At 47.8% G+C, this 27,865-nt stretch overlaps 2 protein-coding genes across 2 annotated transcripts in view; one reads left to right on the top strand and one right to left on the bottom strand.

Annotated features, from left to right (window-relative positions):
* Positions 1-19,263, top strand: Ralbp1 (ralA binding protein 1). The gene is made up of 10 exons (XM_032901722.1): positions 1-24; positions 1,255-1,551; positions 4,430-4,888; positions 8,473-8,822; positions 10,492-10,653; positions 11,963-12,094; positions 14,898-15,005; positions 16,172-16,293; positions 16,708-16,828; positions 18,937-19,263. The coding sequence occupies exons 2-10, from the start codon at positions 1,308-1,310 to the stop codon at positions 19,180-19,182; spliced, it is 1,944 nt and encodes a 647-aa protein (XP_032757613.1). The 5' UTR covers positions 1-24; positions 1,255-1,307; the 3' UTR covers positions 19,183-19,263.
* Positions 19,264-26,401: 7,138 nt separating this feature from the next.
* Positions 26,402-27,865, bottom strand: part of Ppp4r1 (protein phosphatase 4 regulatory subunit 1) — a 57,015-nt gene continuing 55,551 nt past the window's right edge. Inside the window, 1 exon segment of the mRNA XM_032901721.1 lies at positions 26,402-27,450. Coding sequence (XP_032757612.1) covers positions 27,287-27,450 — 164 coding nt within the window. The 3' untranslated portion in view covers positions 26,402-27,286.

Here is a 27,865-nt window from a genome sequence, read left to right as displayed (position 1 = left end):
AAACCTTGATGCTGGTCTGTTGAGGTGAGACCACTTCCTGTTTAGGGTTGGTTGAATGAGGCTCCTTTGTTTCAGTGTAACTGCTGCACAGATCAGATTCACGATTCCCGCCATGGGAACCGTCTAATTACGCAAGACATAAAATTGCAGTCTGTGAGCTGCTATTATGTGAGCCATTAAACATCATCTTAGCCATTGTAAATATAAAGTTGTGATATATATAAATTGTTGTTGTATACTTAACAACCTTTGTAATTTGTTATTAAGGGCTGCTTTGGAGCACAGTTTACAGATACTAAGATTTATATCTTTTTTTTTTTTAAAAGATTTTATTTTATTATATATGAGTACACTGTAGCTGCCTTCAGACACACCAGAAGAGGGCATCAGATCTCATTACAGATGGTTGTGAGCCCCCATGTAGTGGTTGCTGGGATTTGAACTCAGGACCTCTGGAAGAGCAGTCAGTGCTCTTAACCACTGAGCCATCTCTCCAGCCCCAGATTTATATCTTTATATCTCACTTTAACTTAGAGTGAGGCCTTTATATTGATGAGTTTTTTAATTTATTTATTTTATCTATATTTTTAAAGACAAGGGTCTCTCTACATAACCCTGGATGTCCTAGAAAAAAATATATCATACATACAAACCTATCTATCATTATCTATTTCTGTATCTATTATCTATATAATCTGTTATCTATTATCTATTATCAGTCTATCTGATCTATTATCTGTCTGTCAATCTGTCTATCTTAGACCATGCTGGCCTCAAACTCACACAGACCTAACTCCTCATCCTCCTGAGTGCTGGGATTGAAGGCACCACCACCACACCCAGTGATTGAGTTCTTTTTAAAAGGGACTCATTATCGTTTTGTTTGGGACTGGATCTCATTCTGTAGCCCAGGATAGCCTGAAGCGTGTTATGTTGCTCAGGTTGGCCTCAGACTTGCAGTCAGTCTGATGCTGGGATTACAGGTGCTTGTATCTCCCTTGAGACTCCTGATTTTCTTCTGGTGTGCCTGCCCAGTGCGTGAGGCCCAGTGCGTGAGGCCCAGTGCGTGAGGCCCAGTGCTTGCTTCAGGCTCCTGAGGACTGAAGTATGTATTCCTGGAGTGTAACTTGTGATAGTAAGGTCACGTGGGGTGGGTGGATTGTCTGTGAATGAATGCAGGGTTCGTTGCTGAGCGTTGATGATGGTTTTGCCTCTGATCATGTGTGCTGACTGCAGGTGTTCTCTTCCCTGCAGGTGTAATGGATAGGTAACAGAAGACCACTTCCCTTCCTCCTCAGGGCTTCAGCATGACCGAGTGCTTCCTGCCCCCCACCAGCAGCCCTAGTGAACACCGCAGGGCCGAGCACGGCAGCGGGCTGACCCGGACCCCCAGCTCCGAGGAGATCAGCCCTACAAAATTTCCTGGATTGTACCGGACGGGTGAGCCTTCGCCTCCCCATGACATCCTCCACGAGCCTCCTGATATCGTGTCAGATGATGAGAAAGACCATGGAAAGAAAAAAGGAAAATTTAAGAAAAAGGAGAAAAGGAGTAAGTGCCAATTTCTCTGCGCTTTCGATACAATCCTCTCCTGCCTTGGTCTCTTGAGGGGTCTCGGTGTGGGCCAGCACACAGCTCGATGCATCTTAGACGATGACTTCCGCTCTAACCGCAGGCTCCCACTGTCTTCTGGACGTATCTAGGCACTTGCCATTTTCTGTTCTTCATGTCTTGGTTTCTTAATTTGTCTGTGTCACAAAGACCCCAAATTTCCAGGAGAGTAAGCTTCCCAGGCTGTATTTTAAAAGTTCCGAATGACGCATCCACAGGAGAAATTGGAAATTTCTCGGCTACTTACCCTTTAAAGGTGTACGGTCCTTTGGGAGATCTGTTGGAACTGAGAAAGAAGTTCTCTGTCTTAGTGTTTCCTTCCAGGGGTCCCTGCCCAGGGAAGGCGGCTTGCCCAATTATAGCTGTTTACTATGTTGAAAGCAAACAGGATGATTCAAGTATTGCTTTTAAGAATGTCATAGTACGTTAGACTTAATTGCCTGGGAAGTCACAGATCTCACAAACACTTGGTGTAGCTTGGGCTGTGGCCACCGCAGGGCCTGGACTCTCCATTCTTTTTTTTTTTTTTTTTTTTTTTTTTTTTTTTTCTTTTTTTTTTGGAGCCGGGACCCAACCCAGGGCCTTGCGCTGGGCAAACACTCTACCACTGAGCTAAATCCCCAACCCCTGGACTCTCCATTCTTGTCCTCAGAGTTCACCGCTTTCATCACAGACACTACCTGTGGGAGCTTAAGAAAATGAAAGTGGTTGGTTGGTTTGGTTTTCAAGACAGGGTTTTTCTGTGTAGTCTTGGCTGTCCTGTAGACCAGGCCAGCCTCAACTCAGAGAGAGGTTGGCCTGCCTCTGCCTCCGAGGTGCTGGAACTAAGGCATGTGCCACCGCCACCCAGCTTGACCTAAAGGTTTATGGTGTTTTAAGTTAAAAAATAATTTGGGAACTATTTTATAAAGTAACTTGTATGACAGCTCTACTGAGAACAGTAGGCGGTTGGAGTATTAAAACAGCAAAGTGGGGCTGGAGGGAAAGCTCAGTGCTTCAGAGTGCTTGCTGTCCTCCCGAGGATCCGTAACCTCGTAACCACCTAACCCTGGCTCCAGGGGCCTGAAGCCTCTTGTGTAGTGAACACTGAGGACACACACACACACACACACACACACACACACACACACACACACACACACACACACACACACACATCATAGTAAGGAGTAGCCCACACATCTAATTACTTGGAAGGCAGAGAGGCAGGAAGAGCTCTTTGAGTTCAAGGTCAGTCTGAGTTCCAGGACAGTCAGAGCAATAGAGAGACCTTGTCTAAAATAGGCAGGCAGGCAGGCAGGTAGAAAGGAAGGAAGGAGCCAGACAAAGGGGAGGGAGGGAGGGAAGGAAGGAGAGAGAGACAGACGCCAAGTGCATCGTTGCATGCATGTTTATAGTTGAGCTACTGTGGAGGCCGATACAGAAGCATGGCCTGTGGCCAGTTTAAGCCAGCCTGGGTACCATAGTGAGACTCATTCCTAAAAGCAAACCAAATGTGGTGTCCGTGCAGTTTAAAGTGATAATTTTTATTCTTTACATTACATATGCAAATTATCTTTACATGAAGAATAGTTAGTCTATCCTGACTAGCTCCCAAATAAATGAGACAGACTATACGATTTATTTAATCAAGATTTACAGCACAACGGCTGAGCAGTTATTAATCCTCTAAGCTAATCTGGCTGCCTCCCAGCCAATACCCCTGGGACACTGCATGTTAGTATTGGTCTGGCGTTCCCCTCCCTTTCCCCGTCCTCCTCCTTCCCCTCCCCTTCCTCTCCCCCACCCTTCCTCCTCCTTCTCCCTTCCCTCCCCCCCCTCCTCCTCCCCCTCCCTTCCTCCTCTTTTCCCTTCCCTCTTCCTTCCTCTCCCCTCCTTCCTCCTCCTTCTCCCTTCCCCTCCTTCCTCTCCCCTCCTTCCCCTCCTCCTTCCTCTCCCCTTCCCTCCTTCTTCCTCTCCTCCTTCCTCCCCTTCCTCTCCCCCCATTCTCTCCTCTGTGCAGCCGTTGCCTGATCAGCTTCTATTGACAAATGAGGAGCACTGTTGACATAACATGAAGACTGGAGATTCTTAGAGTAAGCATTACAGTGCCACGTCTGGATTGCAACCAGATATGGGGACAGAGAAGTCAGCGTTTGAGTAACGCATGGGTCCTCTACACAGGGAGGGCACAGTGACGTTGTGCTACAGACTGGTAGCTCTGAGTTGATGTTAAGGCAATTAATGTCTTTGTCAGAATACAAAAGTGGCTTCTAATATGTCAGCCAAATGAGGTAACGATTACGTTCAGCCTTCAGTCTAAAGGAGGCTGTGGCCCATGCTTCAGAAAGGCAAGTGATGGTGGGCGAGCAGGGGTCCTAAAGAAGTAGTGGGAGCACAGAAACAGTCGTGCAGTTTGTAATGTGCTTCGTCAAAGGCCAAGGATGGCTGGGCACTGGCCCCATGTCTGTTTCCTAGGATTCATCTCATTAGTCCTCTGCATTTAGTGTTTCATGTGTGTTCATCCTTAGTTTCTCAGAACTCAGTTTGCATTCATGTACTGTGTAATATGCATTATGGATGTAATATAATAAACTTCTTTCCTCTTTAACATTGATATTGCAACCAGAGCTGCTGTCTGTTGCCCTCTTGTGCTCATTAAGTGTTACTACACCGTTGTTTTTTTTTGTTTTTTTTTTTTTGTTTTTTTTTGATGGTTTTTCTGGAGGCCCAAGAGGCTGGATAGCTAGGTACTGCCCGGTAGCACCTTTTTTGTTTCCCTTGTAGGAAGCTTGTGACACTGACACTAATCACAATTTAAACTGCATTTCCTTGGCAGCTGAAGGCTACGCTGCCTTCCAGGAAGACAGCTCTGGAGATGAGGCTGAAAGTCCTTCCAAGATGAAGAGGTCCAAGGGCATCCATGTGTTCAAAAAGCCCAGTTTCTCTAAAAAGAAGGAAAAGGATTTTAAAATCAAAGAAAAGCCCAAAGAAGAAAAGCATAAAGAGGAAAAGCACAAAGAGGAAAAGCATAAAGAAAAGAAATCTAAAGACTTGACGGCAGCCGATGTTGTTAAACAGTGGAAAGAGAAGAAGAAGAAAAAGAAGCCAACTCAGGAGCCAGAGGTGCCTCAGACGGACGCCCCGAGTCTCAGACCCATTTTCGGCGTTCCCTTGGCTGACGCAGTAGAGAGGACCATGATGTACGATGGCATCCGGCTGCCAGCCGTCTTCCGAGAGTGCGTGGACTACATGGAGCAGCACGGCATGAAGTGTGAAGGCATCTACCGAGTGTCAGGTATGGGGAGTGCATTTTGCTTGGCAGTTTTAAAAAATTAACTTCACTTTACTTCCTAAAGAATGCTAACTCGTGAGGACATTCTGGCGTGGATCCTAAAGCGTAATCACTTGCTGGTCCCTGTATAACCGCCTCCATCGTGGTTGGTCTTCATGTAGTTGCTGTACATAAGGATTTACTCCCGAGTCGTTCACAGCTGGCAGCAGCAGGGCAGAGCGGAGCATGTGGGTTGTGAGCAGGCTGGTTGCCGAGTCTGGTCTCAGCATCTTTCCAAGCCTAGGTGTTGGGGAGGCTGAGAGCTCTGCGAAGGAAGCTTCTCGCCAAGAGATAGCTAGTGACAGCCTTGTGATGTGCTTCCTTAGCGTGACTAAAGACACAGAGTGTTGAGCTCTGGAGGGCTGGGCCAGACGTGAATGAATGTTCCTGTCAGCCACATACAGCTGTTGCAGATGTCAGTGAAACGGACGATCAGTTCATCCTTACACAGTTTATACAGGGAATTGTAGTTCATCCTGGGAATCTAAAACTAAGCAATGTCTAAGTTATTTAGAAGTACCAAGGCTTCTTCAAAAGCAGCATGAGTCATGTGATAACTTGGGATTCAGGTTCCAAGCTGGGTGGCATTACATTCTCAGAGTTATTTCTCATGAAGTGCTCCAATCACATTTCTCTCATGGCAACAGGTATGTCATACACGTTAGAACACGAGAAAGATTCAGCAAGTTCTCCATTTAATTGGTTTATATCCTTTCTGGCAAATAGATTTGATAGTTGGGGTAATATTTATATGGCCCAGTAGATAAAATGCTTCATGGTTTCTACTTTATAATATTAAACTCAAACCTACAAGTTTGGAATTTTTATGTATTGAGTTTTGAAGATTTATACAGTGATAGAAGCTGTTTTCCCCACTTGATCTTGATAAGTATGAAGACTTTAGGAAGGAATGAAAGTTTCTTTGAAAATTTTCTGTAGGTTTGTTCAAAGAATTCTTTCATTTCTGATCTATTTTGATATTTGTGTGTTTTGGAGAACCTCATCATTCCTAGTAGAATGTCTCTTTTTTGTGAGAGCGAGCGCTCAGTAGTTGTTTCCACACTGACTGACAGCCAGCATGGCACACTGCCTGTGTAGCTGTGTCTCCCCTCTGCCCTCCTTGTCTGTATGGGATTTGACCCAGGCCCATGTTCATGTGAGGCAAGGGCTCCGTCACTCAGACATCCCAGCCCCCAACCCTGGCCTTGCTATTTGGTGCCAATTAGATGACACCTTTTTTTCTGGAGATGTTTGGTTCTCATTTATATCCGTTCCAATTTAAAAACAAATATGAAAGGGGCCGGAGAGATATCTTGGCAGTTAAGAGCAGGGGTTGCTTTTCCAGAGTACCCGGCTTCAATTCCCAGCACCCTCATAGCAGTTCACAACTATCTGTAATCTAGTCCAGGGGCTCTGACACCCTCTGTGGTCTCTGGACACCAGGCCTGCACTCGTGCACAGACATACGAGGCAGAACACCTCTATATACCTATAGATACCTGTATACACCTATAGATACCTGTATACACCTATAGATAAGTGAAAAGGCAAACAAATGCTAGTGTGAAGGACAATCTAAATATCATCTGTATTTGCTTCATAATATTTTCTACATTAAATTACTTTTATACTACTCTATTTCTCACTGGAATTCCTTGTGAAGATTCCACTTTTTAAAAGACAAACTTTTTTTTTTTTCTTCTTTTTTTTTTCGGAGCTGGGGACCGAACCCAGTGCCTTGCACTTGCTAGGCAAGCGCTCTACCACTGAGCTGAATCCCCAACCCCAACGACAAACATTTTAATAATACTGACAACCTGTTTTGGTTGTCTGTGGTGGAGTAGTAAATGTTTTATAAGTCACACAAATGGAAGGTGGATGGTGGAGAACACTCATACCTCTAGCACTCAGGAGGCAGGAGGATTGTGAGTTTGAGGCTAGCCTGGGCTCCATGGTGAGTTTAAGGCCAGCTTGGGCCACATAGTGAGGTGTTATCTGCAGAAGCCATGATCAACAACACAGCAGGAGAGTGAGGGGACAAGAGCTGGTGGGACAAGGAGGGCAAGAGAATGACTGAAGTGTCAGGACAGTTGTTGTTAATCTTGTTTTATTCAGATTGTCATAAAAAAGAAAATGGAAATTTTTCTATCTTAAAATAAAGATCACCAAAATAAGACTTGTTAATCTAGATAAGGTACAGATTTTTAATAATGCCATTCATTGAAGGTTTGTACATAAGATGGGAGTATCATTTCAAATATTAGCATTATATTAAGATGTTCAGATGAGGGCTGGAGAGATGGCTCAGCGGTTAAGAGCATTGACTGCTCTTCCAGAGGTCCTGAGTTCAATTCCCAGCAACCACATGGTGGCTCACAACCATCTGTAATGAGATCTGATGCCCTCTTCTGGTGTCTGAAGACAGCTACAGTGTACTTATATAGAATAAATAAATCTTAAAAAAAAAAAAAAGATGTTCAGATGAGATGACAGTTTACAGTAGACTTAATTTGTAGTTGTATGTAGTTGGTCTGTAGTTTTAAGTTTAAAAGAAGCAGCTGTTTTGATTACTGTCACTGGATTATGTCACTTAAAAGATGGGACTGAAGACAGAAGTCTCATAAGATGTTTGAAAAGCGTGCACTTGGTGTGTTGGATTCATGTGTTTTCCACTCAAATATGAAAACCAAATGGTTGTATTTTAGAAGCTTGACTTTATTTTCTTGCTCTAGCTTGGTTTGGTTCAGATTAAGAAGCACTTAAAGAATTCAGACTTTAGGCCAGGCAGTGGTGGCACATGCCTTTAATGCCAGAACTGAGGAGGCAGAGGCCAGCTAGTCTCTCTGAGTTCAAGGCCAGCCTCGTGTAGAGGGAGTTCCAGGACAGCAAGGGCTACACAGAGAAACCTGGTCTCTAAAACCAAAACCAAAACCAAAACCAAAAAAGAATTCAAACTTGAAAATAGAAATTAGGTGGGTGTTATATAATACAGAAGAGTTTTCCACAAGCTTGTTATGCTAGGAAACTTAGTTCTGCATTTGGAATAACTTATTTACAGAGAAACAGCTGGTAACGGCTGCATGTGACAGTTGCATTTTCGGGTGTCCGTCTCGAGGTCTCAGGAACTTGGCTCTCTGTGCATAGTGTATGTGCTCAGATTATAGCTTCATTTCCCCCTGAATTTTCATCTAGCTGACATTATATTTAAATTTTTTCCTGGATTAAACATTTTCTTAATATTCCATGGTTTCTGGGAATGTTAAGTTTCCAGCTGTGGTTTTATGTGCCGTGTTCATAGAGAGTTCTGTGACTCATCTGCAGACACGGATTCTACCAGGAGGATTTGAGCTTAGTTCTGAGAAGGGCCTCACTGTAGCCCAGGCTGGCCGACTTGAACTGGCAGCAGTCCTCCTGCCTCAGCCTCTAGTGCTGCTGAGGTCACAGGCACATGCCCTAGCCTGGCTCCTGTGTCTGCGGCAGGTGTGTGTGTGGTGGGGGAAGGGCGTCTGATTCTGGTATTCTCTCTCTCCTAAATTTAATATTTTAAGGAATCAAATCAAAGGTAGATGAGCTGAAAGCAGCCTATGACCGAGAGGAGTCTCCCAACTTGGAGGAGTATGAACCTAACACTGTAGCCAGCTTGCTGAAGCAGTATCTGCGAGACCTTCCCGAGAATTTGCTTACCAAAGAGCTTATGCCCCGATTTGAAGAGGCTTGTGGGAGGACCACAGAGACGGAGAAAGTGCAGGAGTTCCAGCGCTTGCTCAGGGAACTGCCGGAGTATAACCACCTTCTGCTCTCCTGGCTCATTGTGCACATGGACCACGTCATCGCGAAGGAGCTGGAAACCAAGATGAACATCCAGAACATCTCCATAGTGCTGAGCCCAACCGTCCAGGTACGGTGCTGCCACACGCACTCGGTGTAACCGTCCGGGTTCGGGTCCTGTCCACACACAATCTTTTGGTGCTGTTACTGGGAAATTAGAGAACACGTCTGTGGCTGACTTGCAGATAAAACAGTGAGTCCAAGGGGGATATTGCGTCAGCCTGAGCACAGATCTTCTCTGTCCATGTGTGGGCAGTGCCAGCATGGAGAGATAGGAGCATGGTTGTCCTTTGCTTAGTTGTGGAGTGTGAATGTGCTACCCGCTTGGATCAAGCACGAAGGGCTGTGGTGTTTGCTTGGCAGGTCTGACTGAGGACTTCACCTGTACGATGGATCCCGAGAGAGGTGCTGTAGTGCCTCTTAGTCTGAGAAGTCAGTTAGGGAGTTAAGTGGAACATTGCTTGTGTTTTCGTTTTACTCACATGCATGTCTGGCATCCTATTGTATATGTGTGTTCATGTTTGTATGTGGGAATTGCATGTGTGTAGCCATACATGTAGATGTATGCATGTTTATGTGGTGGTCATAGGACAACATTGTTCCTGTTCCTTAGGCACCAACCGTCCACCTTTCTTCTTACATAGGGTCCCTCGCTGACAGGCAAGCTTCAGGGACCCTGCCCTGGCTGGGATTATAGGTGTGCACAACCATGCCCAACACTTTTTTTAAGGTGAATTAGGGATATTGAACTCAGGTCTCTATGTTTGCATGACGAACGCTATCTTCCTGGCCTACGGTGCCTGTGTCACACTCTACTCAGTTGACTCCTCAAAGACAGACTTTAGAAGAGCTGATATTCTATGTGTCGGGGAGGGGGGGAGACAGTGACTCTGTTTTGTTGTTGTTTGTTTTTTTGTTTGTTTGTTTGTTTTCTCTATGTAACCCTGGCTGTCCTAGAACTCACTCTGCAGACCAGGCTAATCTTGAACCCACTCAGATATCCTCCTGCCTCTTCCTCCCAAGGTGTGCACCACTCTAATATTTAATTAAAGCCCTCTTTTTGGTTAGTATGTGGGGTCCTGACCATATGTCATTGTTTCTATTATAAGAGGATACTTTCTTTTGCTAAAGATATTTTCATTAGTTATTAGTTAATATTTTAAAAACTTTCTCATATTTCTCAAATATTATGATCATTTTTGTTAGCCTGGATTTGGAATTTGGTCAGTGCTGCATTGTTACTCAGTGTTGCCATAACCTGAGTGCTTGTTCAACAGAAGCTCCAAGAACAAGGGAGTCTGAACCCTTGGAAATGTCCTCTCTTGGTTGTTCAGCCATCCTGCAGCTCTGGCTTCCCAGTACGGGGACATCCTGGAGCCTGGTGCTGCATGTGTGCCGGAGAGGTGCCAACCTCTTCAGAAGGTCACTGTGTGTACAGAAGCTCTCAGAGTACATAGGAAATGACCAGTAGGTATTTAAGTCCAGTTAGTGGGTGACGACGGGAGAGTGCACATCAGTGGCACTGCGTTTCGTGTCCTTTACTGCTCTTCCCTTCTGGTACTAGAGAACCTGACTTAAGCAGGGCTTTCATGTGCTCTTAAATTGATAATTAGTGAAGCATCTTTGGTCCCTCCCATAGAGATGTCATGGCATCCAGAATTAATGCACAGTGTGATTGATAAAGGTAGGTAAGAGGTCACTTCCATGGTCTTAGGCAACACTAAATCTGTTTTCTGCAGATCAGCAATCGGGTCCTGTATGTGCTTTTCACACATGTGCAAGAGCTCTTTGGCACCGTGGTCCTGAAGCAAGTTACAAGACCTCTGCGTTGGTCCAACATGGCCACAATGCCTACACTGCCAGAGACCCAAGCAGGCATCAAGGAAGAGATCAGGAGACAGGTGTGTGCTGCCCTGCCTGCCCCTTCCCTGCCCCCTTCCCTGCCCCTTCTCTGCCCCTCCCTGTCCTCACCCCTCCCTGCCTGCTTCTGTGCTGCCCACAAAGGGCTATGGAATAGGTTGGTGAACCCTAGCTTAGGGAGTAGGGAGCTGTTCCTGTGTGTAGTCCATGACTCTTGTGTGTTGAGGTTGTGGGACCATACCCAGTTTTGTGCAGTGCTGGGGCTGGAACCCAGGGCCTTATGCAAGTACCTGTCCATTGAGCTCTGCTCCTGTCATGGGCATGAAGAACATGCTCTTCTTGTCCCACTTCTACCTGGTTCTAGTTCATATGGTGTAAGTGAGCAGCCATGGTAGGAATAGCATAAGGCTTTAAATTCCTACTCTGCTCATTCTTTTCTTTTCTTTTTTCTTTTTTCTTTTAATTTATATATGAGTGCACACCAGGTCTCATTACAGATGGTTGTGAGCCACCATGTGGTTGCTGAGAATTGAACTCAGGACCTCTGGAAGAGCACACAGTGCTTTTAACCACTGAGCCCTCTCTCCAGCCCTGCTCATTCTTGACATGCTAATTTTAGACAGATTGTTCAACATCCTTAAACCTTGGTGTTCTCATTTTAGAGGGGATCAGCGCAGGGGATGAGTGTGGGAGATGACACAGGGGAAGGACTCAGCCACAGCCAATCGCAGACATGTTTGCTCTACTATGCCCTCACCCCTCATGCTTCACAGCTCAGATACTGGAAATTAGGGATATTTAATCATTTACTCTGTGACACAGCTCCTAGACTATGTAACCAAGGTTTAGCTCAAGCCTGGAGCTTTTCCACTGCACTGCTTTGATATCTAAAAGAAACCCAGTAAATGTGTGTGCGTGCATGTGTGTGTGTGTGTATATGCGTGTGTGTGTGTGTGTGTGTGTGTGTGTGTGTGTGTGTGTGTGTGTGTGTATGAGTGTTTGTGTGTGTTGGGGGTGGAGAGACAGACTGACTGGTAAGAAATTTAAGACTTGAGTAAAACCTTGAGGCGGTTGATAGCCTTGTGTGACTATTATCATGCCTGTTTTTTCTTGTTGGGCGAGCTCTACTTATCAGTTACTGTGAGGAGGAAAGGGAGAACAAAAATGTGGGTGAATTACTACTCACCCACCAGAAATAATGGAATGAGGGTCTAATTCCCCGTATCGCCAATGGGAGAGCGCACGAGGTCGGCAGAGGGGGGGTGTTGTTGCTGTTGCTATGCAGCATGAAAACTGTGAGCTGCTGTCCGATAATGAGACCGGCATCTTCTGTGTCTTTTTCTTATCTAGGAGTTCCTTTTGAACTGTTTACATCGAGATCTGCAGGGCGGGATAAAGGACTTATCTAAAGAAGAAAGATTATGGGAAGTACAGAGGATTCTGACTGCCCTCAAGAGAAAGCTGAGGGAAGCTAAAAGACAAGTGAGTCATTCTCTTATATCCTTTATATCTTAAATCTGCAGGGAGTGTGGCCGAGCCCTCTATACACTGCTGTATGTTATTTCTTCTAAAAGGAGCATACCTGTCTGTTGGCATTAAATTCTCTGGTGGGAAATTTATTCACACAAATGTTTCTTGTTCTGTGTCATTCATACTTTAGCATGGTATAAATCAAATTAAGTTTAGGAAGAATTTTCTTTTTTTAATTACAAATTGATCTCTTTTATTATTTCTGCCTGCTTTGTGTCTGAACAGAGCTTTGTAAGGGCGAGAGACCTCTGGAGAGAGACTGCTCAGAAATTTGAGTTTTGAATGGAAATTCAGGGCTTGAATGCCCAGGAGGGCTTCTACTGTAGAGACTTTACCTTGTGGCCTGCTGCTGTGCTGGGAGGGCACAAGGCCCACTTTTGGTTTTATGATAGTTTGGTGTGTAAAGCTTGCGTTTGGACTCAGTTTTTCAGCCATAAAGCTAAGCTCCACACCCTGAAAGGTCTTACAAGCCACATGCAGATCCAGCAGCAGATTTGAGTAGCACAGCCTGCAGACAGACACTAGTTAGCACCTCTCAGACCTGGAGAGTGGAGTAGTGGGTTATTGAGGCGACAGGCACCTAAGGCCTTTTGCTTTGAGGTTAGAGTGCTTGTTGAGGGGACAAGTCTAAGTTCATAACCGCACCCAGTTTTCAGGATGTGTAGCCTGAGAAGGAAGCCTTTCATATTATTGTTCTCTCTAGCTCACTTAATGGTCTGCCCTTTGTTTCCTGTCTTATGGCCTCTTGTTTGTTTGTTTGTTTGTATGTTTGTTTTAATAAGCTCTCATTTGGCCCAGTAGTCTCAAATTGGACCTATAGTCAGGGTGACCTTGAACTCTTGATCCTGCTGCCTCTGCCTGGCATGTGCTGGATGGTAGGCTCAGGACATCATGCTTGGCTTTGGACGTGTGCCTGAGTTTCACAGGGCACTGTCCAGCAGCCCTACGTGAAGGGTCCCTGCCATAGGACAGAGGTAGATGTTTGCCTTTGTGTCTCTTAGTTGTGTGTCTGTTATCAAAGGCCCACGGCTGTGGAGATAGATGGCTTAGTTGGTGAAGTGCCTGCTTTGGCAAAAGTAAGGAACAGAATTCAGTCCACAGCACTCACACCTAGGAGTTATGTGCTTGTGTCATGGCTTATGCCTATGATCAGCACTGGAACAGCAGAGGCAGGAGGGCCCTGGGCTTGAAGGCCAGCCAGTGCAGAGGACTCCATGACTCAAAATTAAGTCGGAGAACTGACTGAGGAATGACATCCAACAAATGACTTCTAGCCTCTACCCATGTGTGCACAAGTACATGACTATACAGGTTTGTGTACACACACACACACACACACACACACACAGAACTTTGGTATTGAGCTCAGAAGCAGTGTGGGGGTATGACAAGAGATGGCTGTCTTGTCTTCTTCCCTTTACCAGTTGTATCTCTCCCCGACCATTCCCTCCCCTTGCTGCCTTATTGTTTAGCTATACACCCAGGTTCCTTCATGCTGGCTTTACTTTTGAGGGAGAACTTACTTAAAGACATCATTCAGTGGACTAATGACTGAAAATATGAACAAAGTCTAGCACCAGATTAAACCTTGATATCCTCTCGTCACTTTCCCAGAAATTAACTGTACGATTGTTTATCACACAACCCAGAAATCCACTCACAGCCATTTATCCTCTAAGGGAAGCAGCAGCAACCTTTAAGCCTTCACTAAACACTGGCAACTTCGTAACAGCTGAAAGCAGCAGCCAGAGCCCTGCAGCTGCTGAGGGACATAAGCTGAGGGGTTCGCGTGCTGCTTGTCACTCGGCCACTGTTCATGCCAGCACAGTAGACAGGCGCATCTTAAAGCCAAGTGTGAAGCTAGAGGAGTGACTTGTTGATCAGCTCCCCTGAGACATGAGAGAGGCTGTGGGGATAGAGAGGGTCCGGCACCATGGGTCCGGCACCACAGCGGTGTAGCAACGGGGTGTTTCCTAACAGGGTGGTGGGGGTGGCTACTTGACTGTGTGTATTTGGTAAAATTAGTTAAATTAGGCTTACAATTGACACCCCAGTAGCTCCCTTCAAGATGTCTCATGTAGTCTAGACTAAGGGAGCGTATTCATCAGAACTATGCATTTTTCATAGTGCAGCCACAGACCAAGGTGACCATGTTGTATTCTTTCCTTACTTTAAAACGTTTATTTGCGTGTGAGTGTGCGGGTGGGTGTGGATGTGCCATGGCATACCTGTGGAAGTCAGAAGGACTTGCCGGAATCAGTTCTCTGCATCATGTGAGTCCTGGGGAGGGGAGGGGACCCAGGTTGTCTGGCTTTCTGATAGCAAGTCAGTGTCCACCACAGAGCCGCCTAGCGGTCTCTACCCACATTACAGTCTTTGATGGCTTGGTTTGGTTTTTGCCTTTTGAGATGGGGTCTTTCTGTGTTGTCTTGACTGTCCTGGAACTTACCATGTAAACCAGGGTGGCCTTGAACTTACATAGGCCCTCCTACCTCTGCCTCCTGAGTGCTAGGATTAAAGGCCTGTTCTTGTTCCACTATGCCTGGTCCTACCTACAGTACCTTCTAAGCCTGGTTAGCAGATGTCCAGCCATCATTACAGACAGACCCCTGCTGCTGCTGCTGCTGCTGCCGCCGCCGCCGCCGCCGCTGCCGCCGCCGCCGAGGTTTCCTTCATCTTGTTAATTTGAGAGGGCCACTTGTTGACTGTGTGGTACATGTGGGCTGAACAATAAATCGTGTGTTGTCTTTGACAGGAGTGTGAGACCAAGATTGCACAGGAGATAGCCAGCCTTTCGAAAGAGGATGTTTCCAAAGAAGAAACGAACGAAAACGAGGAGGTCATAAATATCCTCCTTGCCCAGGTACCTTTCCCTTCCCAAAGGGATTCACTTTCCAGATAGAAGCTCAACTACAGACTTTTTAAACCAAAGTTGTAATGGACTGGCTCAAAAGAACTTGTTCCTATTCTGTGGCCCTACCCTTGTACTGTGTGTGCTGAGATGTTAAGTGTAGAGAAGAAGCTGCCTTCTGTCTGGCTTCCTAGTCTCTGTGAGTCTACACAGAAGTTTGTGTTGTTGGCATGTCCCTGACTTAAAAAACAGAAACAAAAACTCTGAGGAGAGAAGCTGCAGATTGTTTTCTTGAGAGTTCCCACCTGAGGTTTCTTGGAATACAGCTCCATCCACACGTAGGGCAGACAAAGAATGTCTGTGTTTGCACGTGGGGAAGCGGCCTCTTTCAGGGCTTTTCAGTGCTTCCTGGGCTGTGCCCATGGCGCTCCTTGTCTGGAGGGAGCTGCTGATGCTTGTGCTTCCGAGTCCTCCTCTGCTCTACTGTTCTCTAGGCCTGAGGACCCGAGATGGCGTGCAGACAGGGCTCTCTCCCTGGGGCTCTTCTCAAGCAGTTTAGGAAGGAATGGTTAACCTGTCCAAAAGGCATGGCTGGGGACGGTGAGGAAGGAAGGGAAACCCTGTAACCTTTCCTTCTCTCTGCTCTGCCTTGCACCTGACATTGCTGCCAGCCACACATGCATCTCTTGGTCCTTTTCCTAGTGACACTGTGAGAAGTCGCTGTGTCCCTGAATCCTGAGAGACAGGAAGCAGAGCAGATGGCGTTTAGGTTACGTTTGCTTGTGCATGCGTCGTGTTGCACACACACATGCTCAGATGCCCGCGGGGCCAGAAGAAGGTATTGGATCCTCCTCTAGCAGGTGGTTGTGAGCCCCTGAGGCAGGTGCTGGGAGCTGGACTTGGGTCCTCTGGAGGAAGAGTAAGTGCTCTTAACCGCCGAGCAGCCTCCCCAGCCCTGAGCAGGCCAAAGCAGATGCTGACATTTGGTCCTTTGCCTTGGGTGGCCAGCTCACAGGAGCCTGTGAGAGCAGCAGCAGTTCTCGTGTGCGTTTCGTTGGCGTTATGTGCGTTTGTCTAAACATTCTCTCAACATGGCTGGGCAGCTTTTCCTGATTCCGAGACAATAGCACGGTGGAGGTGGTAACCCTGTCCACACTGAGCCGCTATCACTGTTTCAGGAGAATGAGATCCTGACTGAGCAGGAGGAGCTCCTGGCCATGGAGCAGTTTCTGCGTCGTCAGATCGCCTCGGAGAAAGAAGAGATCGACCGCCTCCGAGCTGAGATTGCGGAGATCCAGAGGTACAGGGCACATGGGGCTGGAAGGTTCAGCCATGTTGTGGTTTACATGAGCAGAGCTGTTTTAGTCAGTAGTTCTCAACTTCCTAATACGCCAAGCCTTCAACAGTTCCTCACGTTGTGGTGACTCCAGCCATAGCATTATTTGCTCTGCTATTTCATAATTGCAATTTTGCTACTGTTATGAATCATAATGTAAATACTGATATGCAGCTGGATGGTCTTAGGCGACCGCTGGGAAAGGGTTGTTTGAGACCCACAGGTCGAGAACCAGTGTTTTAGCCATTCCTATAAAAGAACTGGGCTTCTGAATGTCAGTCCCTGTGGGCTCCTTACAAGGTCTTACACAGCCTTGGGTCAGGTAGCTTCTCTAGCTGGCCTCTGAGTACTCCATAACGCTCCCTTGTCTCCACACAGTCGCCAGCATGGCCGCAGCGAGACAGAGGAGTACTCCTCTGACAGCGAGAGCGAGAGCGAGGATGAGGAGGAGCTGCAGATCATTCTGGAAGACTTACAGAGGCAGAATGAAGAGTTAGAAGTAAGTCTGGGGGACAGTACCCAGGAATCAGCAACTTCAAGTGTTCTTGACCACAAACCACCTATTTTCCTGCTGGAGACTTGTGGAGGAGAATTCAAGGACCTTGTTTTTTGTTTTTTGTTTTTTTTTTAAAGATTTTATGTATATGAGAACACTATCACTGTCTTCAGACACACCAGAAGAGGGCGTCAGATCCCATTACAGATGGTTGTGAGCCACCATGTGGTTGCTGGGAGCTGAACTCAGGACCTCTGGCAGTCAGTGCTCTCAAGTCAAGTGCAGTCAGTCACTGAGCTGTCTCTCCAGCCCCCTGAGAGAGAGCATTCTTACCAGGATGGGGTGTGTGCTCTAGGCCGTCTAGCCTTGTGTATAAGTGAGCCTATAAAAGCTGAATGGTGCCTGGCCACAGACCTCCGTGGCCTTGCAGTGGAGAAAGTGAGTCCCTTGAATTGGCCCATTGTAAACTGAGGGACAGTTGTCTTGTAGTCCTTGCCCCACAGAGCAGCAGATGTGACCAAATGCCAGGGAAGCTCCACTGAGAAGGAAACACTGTCCAAGTAATTTCCTTTCTCATCCCAAATAAAACATTGTCACATTGTCTCCTGTGAGGACGACTGGGTGAACAGGACGCCTTTGCTTCATCCATGTTCACTCAACTGCCAGGCAAGTGCACAGGGGAGTCTAGAGTTGCACAGTGGCTGGGCATGGCGGCTCAGGAAGCAAAGGTAGGCGTTTCTGAGTTGTCGGCCAGCTTGGTCTACAGAGTGAGTTCTAGGACAGTCAGGGCTTGAAAAATCACAGCAAAAAGATAGGAAAACTATTGTTGCCGGAGCGATGGCTCAGCAGTTAAAGCACTGGCTGCTCTTCCAGAGGACCAGGTTCAGTTCCCAGCACCCACATGGCAGCTCACAACCGTCTGTAACTCCAGTTCCAGGGGATCCAACACCCTCACACAGACACGCATGAAGGTAAAACACCAATGCACATTAAATAAAAATAGTATTTTAAGAATTGTCCACCGCTGCTGTCCACTGTTGGGAGGGTGGGCCGAGTGAGGGGCAGTGATGCTCTTAACACTTGTAGCAGATGGCTCTCCTGGGGAAGAAGCAGGTAGGGATCCAGTGACATGGCCCAGCAGGTGGAGGCAGTGCGGCCTGAGGATCTGGACTGAAGCCAGCTCCCTTCACATGCACCCAGCCATGTATCCGCACCCGCACCCATTGAGTGATCCCAGCACTCGGGAAGCAAGAGGCAGGTGGAGCTCTGAGTTTGAGGCTAGCCTGGTCGATAGAGTTGAGACCTTGTCTTGAAAAACAAAATCAGAAAAGGAAGCTCGTGTGAGTAAGACAGGGATGCTGGGAGTTCTGCCCTGGAGAAGACACATGGGTGCCTTAGTTTGCTCTCGCTTTCCTGAACAGAAAGTCAGACGGCAGAATTGTGTAGTGTTTTGTTGTGCATAATGTGTAGGCCCATTAACACAGCTTTTTCTGCTTGGGCCAAAGCGGCTGCCCTGAATCTTGCCACATTCTCAGTAGGGGAGAAAAGGGTCAAGGCACACCCAGTGTTACACTGAGTAGGCAGTGGGGCTCGTGCCTGTGCTCACTTCATTGGAGCAAAGGTCTCGTTAGAGGGCACACCCGGCTGCTGAGGATGCTGGGAAATACTGATGAAGAAGAGGGCATTCCGATGGCTGGGTGGTCGCTGTACAAATTACTGCTGAGCGAGCACAGCACACAAGGACAGATTTTACAGAGAGAAAACGGTCTCAGCTTTTATCCCCGCTCTCATTCCCTCTCCTCAGTGCTGTTAAAATTACCCGTGTTACTCCCTGGTGGGCTTCTCAGAAACCAGGGTGAGGAAAGAAGCCATTGAGGCCTGTACTTAGTCAGCAGTGGTTCTGTCGGTGCCTTGTTTTCTAAGTGTGTTTACTGCTTTGTCACTAGGCCTCCAGTGGTATTTATTTGTCTTCCTGTCTTGTGCTGCACCAGTCAGGTCGTCTGAAGTAGAACTAGACCCTTGCTTGCAGCCTGTCCTGTGTTCTTCTGCCCTGATTCCTCGTCCGTCTGACCTTGCTTAAGTGGTACCTGCCTTCCCTCTCATTCTTTCAGATAAAGAACAATCACTTGAACCAGGCAGTCCATGAAGAGCGGGAGGCCATTGTTGAGCTCCGAGTGCAGCTCCGGCTGCTCCAGATGCAGCGAGCCAAGTCTGAGCAGCAGCTCCAGGAGGAGGAGGAGCCCGAGAGGCGAGGGGGCACAGGCCCACTGCCCTGTGAAGGTGTCCTCGAGGTGAGAGCAGCCAAGGAGCAGGCAAAGCCCTCGCCCAGCAAAGACCGGAAGGAGACGCCCATCTGAACTGCCCGGGCCCTGTGCATCATACTGTAAGCGAGAGTCCGCTGCCTGTCCTGCCGGGCAGCGCCTGTGAAGGCTCTCAGAGACGCCACTCTTGCACACGCCTGACTCCGCCAGGCTCAGGTCCTGGGAGGGTGAAGGGGACACTGGGGTGGGGGGGCTTGCAGGAACACAGGCATTTCCAGATAGTGTCAGCTTATTTGAAAATTAATTTTCTTTGTTAAAAATAACTATTTTAACCCTTGAGTGGCTTCTTTTTAAACCAAAAAACTTTTTGCTTTTTTTTGTTGTTGTTTAAATCACAGCAGAATCAGGATCTCTTTCTTATCAAAGGGTGGGAACCAAACCAGGTCACTTCTGCGCCTGCCTTGTGGACGCTCGTGGTCTCACCAGCCCTGCAGGGTCCCTGGCCACTCTTGCTTGTGCCTTCCACACCTTTTGGTGCAGATTGTTCAGTGGGGAGCTGCCTCATATTCTCTGACTGGCCAAAAAGGCTCTCGCTGGGGTTCCCTGTACCTGCCCTGTGTGTACCACTTTGCTTTTCCAGCTCCGGGTCTGTCAGTGTGAGTCAGGACGGCCCAGTTTGGTTGCAGACGGAGGTTACCATGCAGCCTGCCACCAGCCTGGGCAGGGCAGGCCACCCACTCACTGCCAGGGAGCAGCAAGGGCCTCTTCTCAGAGGTGGTCAGAGATGACCACCTTGACCCTGAGGTTGCACAGGACGCTTCTCACACCACAGTCCTTTTCCACACTGACCTTCCAGGAAAGTCACCTTCCACAGTGACTTCAGTTGCTAGCTTGGGCTGGGATACCCACACCTGTGCCAGGATAAGCCATGTAGATGCTCTCATGCACAACTTTCACCTGTCCATGTCATCTCAAGGGGCTGCTTAAGGACTCTGACAGAACTGAGCGGAAGGAAGGAAGGCGTAACTGTAATTGACCCCACCTGGTGTTTGCCTCTAACCCGGACGACTGCTCCCAGCGGTCTGGGAGGCCTGACTCTTAGGCAACCGGATTTCACTGTCGGATGAGTGGCCCCCAGGGAGGTCCCCTGTGGCTCTGAAGACAAATCCCACACTCTAAAGTGAGCGACAAACCCACAGGAGGGCTCCGGTCTACTCCTAGTTAGTATTTATTTCAGCACCTGTTGGTGCGATTTTTCGTTAGCCTCTACCTATTGCACTGTTGTGACTTGTTGGCCATTATTTGATTTTTGTACGGAAAAAAAAGCTTTGTTATAGAAATCAGCATACTATTTTTTTAAATCTGGAGAGAAGATATTATGGAGACTGGAAACGTGGTCAGGTGTCAAATGTAAATGTATAAATGCCTTGCTGCACCCGTCAGATGTGCAACACTCATTCTATATTTGCTGGCAATATTGAGGAATTCTTTTTGTTTGTGTAAACTCTAATTTCTATCAAGGTATCATGGGTTTTTAAATTTTCATTACAAATGTCTCAATGTTGGTTAACTAATTTTTGCCAGGACCATTATTGATTAAGGAAATAAACTCAGCAGCCATTTGAGAAAAAAAAAAAGCCTTTATTGTACACTCTTTTCTTTGAAATACTTGCATACCCAGCATCCGACAGAGTCGGTGGGAGGTAGAGAGCGAGTGGGAGGTCGTATTCCACCTCGTTCCTCACCCATGCCAGGCACATGCTGTGTCCCCGCTGCGGCCTCTCAGCCCTAATCTCACTGTGCTTGCTGACTCAGTGTGCCATCCCTGAACCCTGACAGTTTCCTGATGCTGTTGGGAAAGCAAGCTTTGCCTTCTCGGTCAAGCCTAGACCCATCTTTGCCCAGCTGTTAGAGTTTACCGAGGTTTGCATTTTAAATGTGAAGTGAGGATATGGGGCAGCCAGCGCTCTGGAGATGTGCGACACACATCTGAGTTGTCTGGCTTGTCAGTCTAACTCAGCCCCAGAGTTCATGTTGGTTTACAGAAGCTTCCAGACACCCTGCCGTGACCTCTAACTTCAGGGATCTGAGATGGAGTGAGGACGAGGACCGGCTGTCCTCTGCAGGTGACTCTGTACTGAGCACTGGGCCTGACTGAAGCCCTGAGTATAGAGGTCCAGTGGCTACACAGGAAGCCGGCAGTGCTTCAGAAATGAGGGTCCCGCAAGTTTGATAGCTGGCCGCCCAGCAGGCTGACATTGGGTGTCTTCTCTCAATGGTTTGTCGTTTTTATTAGTATTAAATTATCTTTTTACATAGCAAGTATAATATATATCTTATGGTATTCCATATGTAACACACTCGGATCACATCACCTCTTCCCTGTGTCTGTCCTTCGTGTGTTTAAGAGACTGTCTCCCAGCAGACGTCCTGGTCCTCCGGCTTAGGCTCTGCGCTCGCCCATCGTGCTCCCCAGCATTAAGTGTACAAGACGATTTGTGGCTGTATTGATTGGGATGAACACCCCAGTCGGTCTCTGCGTTTTGACCGGCTGTGGTTCCTGTAATCTCTGCCTGCGGCCAGCAGCAGCTTTCGGTGGTCGTGAGGATCTGTCTTTAGAATGACCCTGGTGAGGAGAATGACTGCGGCCCCCTGGGTTCCACATCTGCATCAGACTTAGGCACTTGGCTGAGTTTATAGAGCTAGGCGTGGCCTCTCTGCCAACAGGGCCGTAGTCTGACGGGGTTGACTGTTGTGAGTATTCCGACATGTTGATTACCATTGCTTTACAGGGAGGTGGTATTGATCGCTCTACTGTGGTCCCCAGTCAGGAGGCTTCCAGGTGAAATCCAGATGGTTCTGGCACATCCTGTGGTGGAAGTGTGTGCGCCTTCAGCAGTGAGGTCTTTACTTTTTTTCTAGATGGCGCAAAGGCCTGTATGGTTTGGGGAGCTCTTGGACTCGCCTGGCCAACAGCTCTAAAGGAGGCTCCCTGGGCCAGCACTGGGGTTTTGTTAAATGTTCTGTGTAATGTGGGGGAAGTATCACTCTGGTCACATATATACTTGCACATAAGGTTTTCTGACACAGTCTGTAGCTTGGCTGTCCTAAACCTCAGTATGTAGATTAGATTACTAGGTTAGGCTGTGGCCTCTGCCTCCGGAGTGCTGGTGTGCACCACGCCTGGCTCTGGAGTTCAGAGTGGTCGTAACCTAATGTCCTGTGGCTTTTCTGGTAGCCTTAGTGGTCTCTATCCCTCCTCCCTCTCCTGCAGGTAGGTCTCCATCCATTCTCTTCCTAGCAACTGTTTACTATTCCCCTCCAGTGTTTCCCGAGACACTGCCCCATTCTCCTGGTATCTGGTTACGCCAGGTATATCTGCATCTGAAGATTCAGAGTGGGGACCTGGGTCACCTCAGTAGTCTATTTTCTAGTTCTCTCTACTTGCCTGCAAATGTAATGCTTTCCTTATTTACAGCGGAACAGGATCCCATCGAGTATATGCTCCTTGAGCTTCTGGAATCCTGTTTCCTTGTCTCCAGCCCCCCTGCCCCTGGCTCTGCCCCTGGCCCCCCCATCCCCACCCTGGGGTTATAGGCACACATCACCATTGCCTAGCATTTTACATGGGTGCAGAGGGTTTGGAATGTGGCCCAGGGACAAGTGACAAAATGGCAGCGTTTATGCTCACTAAGCTTGAGGTCAGAAACTAATGTCTTCCCAGTTACCCTGGGCCTGGAGGTCACAGCAGAGTTGGACAGGCAGAACACAGTGCTCCTCCCCAGGCTGCATGCTCACCCTCCTGGCCACCGTCTGCAGACCCTGGTAAGGTAGTGCTCAAAATTCCAACTCTGTAGAGAACGCTTTAACCAGAGCTGGGGCCATGCTGCCCACTGCCTCGTACCAAGCAGCCAGAAGAGCCAACACACACGTGTCCTTTAACAAAGCTGCCAATTTTACAACTGTTGTTCCTTCCATTGGGACAGCTGCTCTATCCCAGTGCTATTTGAAGTTCTAGGGGTTAAGAAAACCTGAAGTGTAGGTGTCACGGTTAACTCCCCAGACTTCAGGAAAACGGTCATGTGCCAATGAAGAGGCCATTCCCTGGGCCACCATGCAAGCAAGCAGGGACTCTAGTTCCAGGTGGGATGAGGGAGGAGGAGGCAGTCACCAGGAGGACATAGGAAAGTCTGTGCTGCTTAAGTCAGAAACTGCAGATACTTCTAAACAAAGGAGGGAGGGACCTGCTAGGGGAGAGGTGACCAAGCTGACTCTGAAAAACATGGCTTCTCTACAATGAACAGAAGTGGGGAGGGGCTACAGTACTAAAGATCCTGCAAGACCAAATGGTGATGAGGGAGTTAAGATGTTGCAGACCGAAACCACATTCTCTTGTGCTTGCTTGCCTTAGTTTCTTTGAAAACCATTCTCTGCCCACTCTTGTGTCTGACCTAAGGTCCCTGTCACTAACAAAAATCCTCACAATGAATTCTCAGCAAACCATTAGTTTCTACCAGTCCAAAAAACTAAGCTTGTCACTAGGGAGCCTGAGTCCTGCAGCAGAGCTCAGGTGTGCTCTAACATCCACCCTGTTTCCACCAGTGTATCCGAAAAGTATCGATTTACAACTTTGTCTCATTACTAGAAAGACCTCACCATACTTGTGTTTTGTATATGGTGTTTGTGGCGAGCTAAGTCTGTTATTCTATCTGGCTCCAAAATAACCTCTTTTACTCCTTTTTGGGGTGAGAGACTAAAGCATTTTATAGGCGTTTGCCCACTCAGCAGCCTATAGGCTTCCAAGGTTGGCTACACAGAATTGGGTAGCGACGAGGTATTTATGACCTTTGGTACCGTTCACAAACCATCCTGTACTTGTTTTACATCATGGAGATTACTCCAAGTACCAAGTGGTCTGCTGTTGCTTTCACCCGAGTCCGAGCTCGTAGGTCTTATGGTCGACTCTGCAGCTCTTTTGTCTCCCTGCGTCTGGCCGTTCTGGAACATTCTCGCCATGTCACTGACATTAAAAGGGGACAGCGGCGTGCTGGCTACTTTTGGTCAGCTTGGCACAAGTGAGTTGCTAGGAGGAAAGTAGCCTACATTGAGGAATTGCCTCCATCAGAGTTGCTTCTGGGACATTTTCTTGATCCGTGATTGGTGTCGAGGGTGTCACCCCTAGGCAGATGGTCCTGAACTGTACAAGGAAGTAGGCTGAATAAGCCATGGGGAACGGTCTAGTAAGCCGTGTCCCTGCACAGTTCCTGTACGTTCCTGCCCTGACCTCCCTCAGTGATGGACTGGGATGATGACACGGAATCCCTGTCATCCATCTCTTTGCTGTGCTAGGTTTTGACAAGTGGACAAAATACTAGCTTTGTCCAGGAAGGGGGATGTCAATTAAGGACCAGTCTCCATCAGAGTGGATTTCCTCCTGGATGCCCAGTGTGGGCTTTAGTGTAAAAAATAAACAAGCAGAGCCAATAAGCTTGTTCCTCCCTGCGAGGCTTGGCCCTGGCTTCCCTCTGTAAGGAACTGTAAGCTGTCAGCAGGAACAAACCCTTTCCTTTCCGGGTGGCCTTTGATCATGGTGTTTATCACAGCAGTGGGAAGCAAACTAGGATGGAGGCTTCTACAGTGGAGCCCTGCGGGACAGACAGACATGCCTGTGTTGTTTTGGGGAGTTACAGATGTATTAGGAAGTCTGGTCTGGAAAAGCTGTTGCGGCTCAGAGCTCAGTGAGCTATTCTGTGGGAACATGGGAGGGGGCCTGACTTGTGAAGGAGAGCCCTTGAGGATTACTGTTGTTTGTGGGACATTTTGATAAGGAATCTTGTTCAGCTAGGGCTGAAAAATGAGCTGTGATTAACAAGAGTGAGTGAAACCTTTGGCTTTACTGGGGACAACTGACGCTAGTCACTTCAGGCTGAAAGCCAGCTGTAACTAGTGAGACCAGCATCACTGGGTCATCCCTGGGAAGCGTATTTGCTCAGGGTCAGCACACACAAGGTGTTCCCCAGGGCAGAAGAACTAGATCTCAAGTTTGGTAGCTCTTCATGTGGTCCTGCCTTTGAAAGGCGTGAGAGACTAACGGGCTGCAGAAGCCTGGAACCACCGACCTGGATTGAGCTCCTGCAGGGGTCAGGGGGCCACTTGTGAAGGTGCGGGGTATCCCATTGTTGTGGAAGTCCCAGGATTGAAGGGGTTGTGGGGAGAAGCTTAGCAAAGGTCAGAGTCCCTGGCTGACTTCCTTCGATGGTGGACTGTGATTAGGAAGTATAAGCCAAAAGTTTCCTTCCCAAGTTGTTTTTGGTCAAGGTGTCTGTCACAGCAATGAGGATGTTTTTTTCTTGTTTTGAATCCACTAGCAGTTAGTAAGACCAGGAAGGCTTTTGCGTGCACTGTGTTAAAAGTTGCGGAACAATGCAGGTGCCTGCCTATCTTCACGGACTCTGCTGAGATCTAAACAGTGGGGCCCAAGGGATGCCCACTAGGATATCAAGCAGGAAGCTGCACATTTACAAGTCGCGGTGTTCTAACACTGTAGAATAAAGTCCTGTACCTAAAAGACAGTTTCATTCCTGTCTTAACAGCTGCAGCTCTTAACATCGTGTATAGAACTCAAGTTCTGAGGGCAAAAATGGAATACTTTGGTAGAGTGTGACCTTCTGGAGTTAGAGTAAAGGAAGTCGAGGCTACCCTCTTCCCCTAAATGCAGCTCTGCTGTTACCTTCCCGAGTCTTTGTGAGGCTCAGCCCTAGGCCCTGATCATAACTGCCCTGGCCCACCCACTCCCCATACAGTGTGTTATGGGATTTTATCCATTTCAACTCCTCTGACAGTGGAATTCCCCACACTGACATTTTTATTGCACAAGCTTATCTGTGGAATTTTACATGGGAAGCAACCTGTGTCTTCCAATGGCCACACCAAGTTATTTTAACACTTTAATTCTGAACTCTTGAGTTCCCAGTAGAGTGAGCCAGCCGGTACTCACAGAGTACCCGAGGGGCTTCTGGGACACAGAGTCAAGTGGGATCTGCATGGGCAGCACGTGGAGCTTCCCCAGAGGCCCTCGCAGCCGCACCCCGACCCTGCAGGAGACAGGGAGGGGTTTTTTCCTAGCTCCTGCCTTACGGATGTGGAAACCAAGGCTCGAAGGTGCTTGTCTGTCCTTCGGGAGCTTCAGGACAAGGATGCTGGTGTCCTGGTCTTCAGCCTGCTGCTGTCTGCCAAGAGTCAGGCTGACAGGTGAACACTGAGCTGGTTAAAGACAAGACTTTAACTTTCCCCATCTTATGCTAAGTCATACAGGTCACACATTGAATTTATTTGTAGACATTTAGAAAACAAAGTGGGTGGTGTCTCTCTGTGTAAATCCTATTAATAAATTTTATTTGGAATTTGTACCACAACAGTTCTAACAGCATGATTAAGGCTGCATGCCCCAGCGTGGCCACAGGGGTGTGCAGCATGGGAAGAAAAGTCGCACCTCAGAGCTGACCATGATCAAGTTAAGAACACCTGACACAATATCCGTGCTGAGAAGTCCCCTTCACGTCATGACCAGCATGAAAAGAGTCGGGAGAGAGTCTGCAAACATTCTGTAAATGTGTACAGCAATGTGCTGCATTAGGAGTCAAAATCAGATTCTACTTAGTGTTAACATCAAGCCCTTAGGAGAGGAAAAACTCCTGTCATTTATACACGCCAAGAACTATTCACACTTAGGGCTGGGCAGGGCAGCCCAGGAGCCGAGCAGACTCGCACCTGGGAGAAGTGCTTGGGCTAATACCCAGGCCTCCCTGTCCGGTGCGTGTCCACCTCCGGCGGTAAGAATGCCATTTACCAGCGTTAAATAAAACCAGGAGAAAGCAGCGCAGGTCTCTGGGAACCTCCTCCTTCCCGAAGGGAAAATGCTCTGCCAATTCAAGTCATTCAGTCAGGAAGAGGAAGTAATGAGTTAAGGCTTTGGTGACAATTATAATCCTCTGAGAGTTTACTTTCCCTAAGTCAAGATAAGATAATAGTGTTTACTGTACTTTCTCTTGACTCTTAAAACCACTGGTATGGGAGTAGGCAACTTGCACCTGCGAATGAGCTGGCAGGAGGGAGGCCCCACCACCACAGCTGTCCCGAGTGGTGCAGGCGGCCGAGGCCAGGCTCTCGCGGATGCAAGAAGGACACCGTGGGTCAGGGGTCAGTAGGTGGAGGAAGCTGTACTCATTGCGTCTTCAGAGAGTTTGGTACTGGACGGGTGGATGCTTGCAAAGTACTTGACGTCACTGTCTCGATCCATCTGAAGGGCCATGATTGTCTGCTCCACGGCCTCCTGATGACAGCTGGCAGAGGCTAAGAAGTATTCTGGAAAGGAGTGCAGTGCAAGCATTAGTATTGCATTTTGGAGTTTAGTCAAGTACAGTGGTGTAGAGAGCTGACTGCCTACCAAATACACTTCTCTGAGGAGAGTGAGGCTAGCATGTACCTCAGCAGGCGGTAAGCTCTCACTGAAGGACGTATTGTTTTGGTGATAGACAAACCTTTCAGTGATGAATAAGCTAGGAGAACTGCAGTTAAACAACTATACACAGACCCTTGTGGGGGGGCATTTTACTGTTCTTTTGAAAATGTGTATGGGGTCAGGGAAAGGCCGGGCAATGGAGGTGGGCACCTTTAACCCCAGCACTCAGCAGGCAGAGGCTGGTGGCTCTCAGGGTTCTGGGTTAGAGGCTAGCCTGCTCTACAGAGCTAAGGCTACACAGAGAAACCCTGTCTCAAA

The sequence above is a fragment of the Rattus rattus genome, chromosome 4, assembly GCF_011064425.1.
Source record: "Rattus rattus isolate New Zealand chromosome 4, Rrattus_CSIRO_v1, whole genome shotgun sequence".
In the NCBI taxonomy this organism is placed as follows: Eukaryota; Metazoa; Chordata; class Mammalia; order Rodentia; family Muridae; genus Rattus; species Rattus rattus.
This window is presented reverse-complemented; position numbering and strand designations above follow the sequence as displayed.